This window comes from Mastomys coucha, unplaced genomic scaffold, assembly GCF_008632895.1.
Source record: "Mastomys coucha isolate ucsf_1 unplaced genomic scaffold, UCSF_Mcou_1 pScaffold19, whole genome shotgun sequence".
NCBI lineage: Eukaryota > Metazoa > Chordata > Mammalia > Rodentia > Muridae > Mastomys > Mastomys coucha.
In genome coordinates this window covers 5,522,166-5,525,272 of record NW_022196901.1, presented here as the reverse complement: position 1 = coordinate 5,525,272, position 3,107 = coordinate 5,522,166, and the positions used below count along the sequence as shown (strand labels likewise).

General features: G+C 39.0%; 1 protein-coding gene across 1 annotated transcript in view; it reads right to left on the bottom strand.

Moving 5' to 3' along the window:
• Nucleotides 1-1,479: 1,479 nt before the first annotated feature.
• LOC116097617 (ATP-dependent translocase ABCB1) overlaps nucleotides 1,480-3,107 on the bottom strand; it is a 78,706-nt gene continuing 77,078 nt past the window's right edge. Inside the window, exon 29 of the mRNA XM_031380287.1 lies at nucleotides 1,480-2,054. Within this exon, the coding sequence (XP_031236147.1) occupies nucleotides 1,827-2,054 (228 nt within the window). The 3' untranslated portion in view covers nucleotides 1,480-1,826. The remainder of the gene's footprint in view (nucleotides 2,055-3,107) is intronic.

The following is a 3,107-nucleotide window of genomic DNA, read 5'->3' as shown; positions in this document are numbered from 1 at the left end:
TGATCCTGTGGTTCTGGGATCCTGGGATCCTGGGCTTGTTAGATCACCTGGGAGTGTGGCTTTCTCTGCGTTGTGGGACTGGCTGCAGAGCTTATGCCCAAGGTTTGCTCAGAACACTAACCCAGACAGACCCGGAAGGAACCGGAGTCACTAGGCTGGCAGAGTTCCTAAGTGCCTAGTCCCACTGGTCCCAGTTACTCCCAGTGTTGAGACAGATGTTGGTTCCTCTTATCTTACATTTCTAACAGGTTGACTAATAAGTCGTGGGCTGCATTGCTTCATGTCATGTCTACTTGGGGACCTATTGTGCTCCTGGATGCCTACCCAAGAGAAGAGAGTTTCAGTTACTGTTTTATCTGAATGCCCTTCTTTCCTTCACCTTTAGGTTCTGTAAAAGGCAGGAATGCAGTCCTTAGAAAGAGTGGGCTCAGCAGAACAGCAATGGCTTTGATCCTTTCAGGCTCACATCTTGGCTCTTCTCCCTGCCCCTTCCTTTGCACCCTCCTCCCCAGGGCAGACACTTCCAAGAGAGGGATGTGTTTTTCTTGGAAGCCCATTTTACACAGAATTGAGTCTGTTGTTATAAATTGATATGTAAGCATATGCTTATTTAAAACACTTGTTATGTTGTTAATATTTAAGTAAACAAGTATCACAATAAAGATATCCTCTATCAGGAAGTCACTACCAAGTCAGCTTTTGTTTTGTTTTGTTTTGTCAAGAGAGGGTTTCTCTGAGTAGCCTTGGCTGTCCTGGACCTTGCTCTGTAGATCAGGCTTAACTTGCACACTTTTTTTTGTTATTGAAATTGTGCACATTTTTTTTTGGTCATTTATTTCTTGTTGGGAATGACTTGATCATATCATTTGCTTGTAGATTTCTTTTTATGAGCATTTTATGTATTGAAGATATCATTTACCCTAATAAATATGGCCCCAGAGCTTGTGGTCCTCACTTACACATACTGTGTCAAGGATAAGCCTTTTGAGATATCCTCCTGTTTGTATTATGATGGATTGAAAATCATGGCACATTTTAAACATCTCTAGTCAGGAAGGCCAGCTTTGGAAGAGACCAATTACTAGAAACAATGTTATCAAGGAATAATTAAACTTATAAAGTTATAGACGTATCGGAATCATAGAAGAGCTTTTCTTTTGTGGAGCAATAAAATTTAAGGTGCATTTGAGCAATGTGTACTTCATAATTGTAACTCATTCCACTTCCCACAAAGTGTGTGCTGGGCTTGAGAGCAGCCAGTAATGGCAATGTGAAGTTCAGTAGACAAGTCTGAGAGGCAGCTATTCAGGTGGCTTTGTGAGGCTCCATGTGAAAATGCATCCCAAATGGAAATTACTTAAATTACTTAACCACCCCACAAAAACAGAGGGCTTCTTAAACTCCACTTTCCTGAAGGCTGAAATTATTTACAGCACCCTATTTGGAAGAATAGATAAATTCATATGCATAAAAGATGACTCCAATTATATGAAAATTTAATTTTTATAGCCAATTTAAGAAATAGTACATTTTTACAATCTTTATAATCATTTAAGAATGTAGGGTAGAAATTAAAAACTGAAACAAAATTACACATTTTATTTTAAAAAAACTATAGTTCTCTTATGAATCACATAATACAATTAAAAACATGGCTCTGTTTAATGATGATTTTTTTTTCAATTTCAGTTCATTTAATTATGAAGTCTCTGAAGGCTTCTCATCTTGATGAAATTACCTTTAACAGTCCTCGCCTTTTATCTTTGGTTAAGTGCCATGTTTAAACGCCAATATTAAAAACCCTTAGCACCTTAGACAGTCCCAGCTCATGAGCGCTTTGCTCCGGCCTGCACACTGACCATTGAGAAATAGATGCCCTTCTGCGCCAGCAGCTGCTGGTGGGTGCCCTGCTCCTTGACCTTGCCGTTCTGAATCACCACGATCACGTCTGCGTTCTGGATGGTGGACAGGCGGTGCGCGATCACAATGCAGGTGCGGCCTTCCCTGGCTTTGTCCAGCGCTTCCTGGACAACCTGTTCCACAATTGCACCAAAGAATTAATGGTAAAAGCAGTCCTCTTCCTCTAGTTCCCCCTCCGTAACCAGATCCAGGATTTCTCTACTATGTCCTCCTTCAATTGTGTTGTTAAAACTACGAAGATTCTATCGTCTGGAAGCCAGAATGCCTGACACCAAGAGGACAAAGGACAGCATATGCTGGCACAGTGGAGCTGGTGGGAGTGAGAACTGAACATCCACTATGGAAATCAGTGTAGAAGATCCTCAAAGCAAAGGCAGAAACATAATCATCTATACCTGTGCCTGGGTATGTAGCTAAGGATTCCAAGTCACAATACCATGGCTATCAGCATATCTGAGTCTGTACATTATTCATCACAACTACTGTATAAAACCAGGTTAGATGCACTTTAACAGATAAATGAATAAAGAAAATGTGGAACATATACACAAGGAAGTTTTATTTTGCCATAGGGAGAACTAAATAGCGTCATTTGAAGGAAAATGGAATTGGAGATATCATGTTAAAAGAAATAAACTAGTCCCAGAAAGACCAATGCAGTGTGTTTTCTCCTATGCAGAATTTCTATTTAAAGGTATATATGATATAAATATAGAAGGGAGACTCTGTGGTCTCTTTGTAAGGGTTCAAAGGGAGAAGAGGAGAAGAACAGAGGACAAGGAGGTGTAAGAAAGACAAAATATTGTGTTTTTTCCTGGGTGTAACAATAACTATATGCTTTACATTTATAATACATATATTTTTAGTGTGAAAATAGAAAGGGAACCATTTGGTAGGATGATGGATGGAGAAAGGAAATCAGGAAGGAAATATGAGGAAAGTAGATGACAAAAACTTATAAAATATAACAAAGTCCATTATTTTGTACAATAAAACTTTAACAAACTGTAAAAAAAAACTGAACTATAACATAAACTTTAGAGACTAAGGGGTCTACCACATTAGAAAAAAAAGGATGACTTTAGATTAGATCTGAGACAGGAGGTACCTAATATTATTAAGGAAAGGGCAGGACATACATTCTATCCAACCATTTAAAAGCACTCATGTGCCTTGCCACACAACAT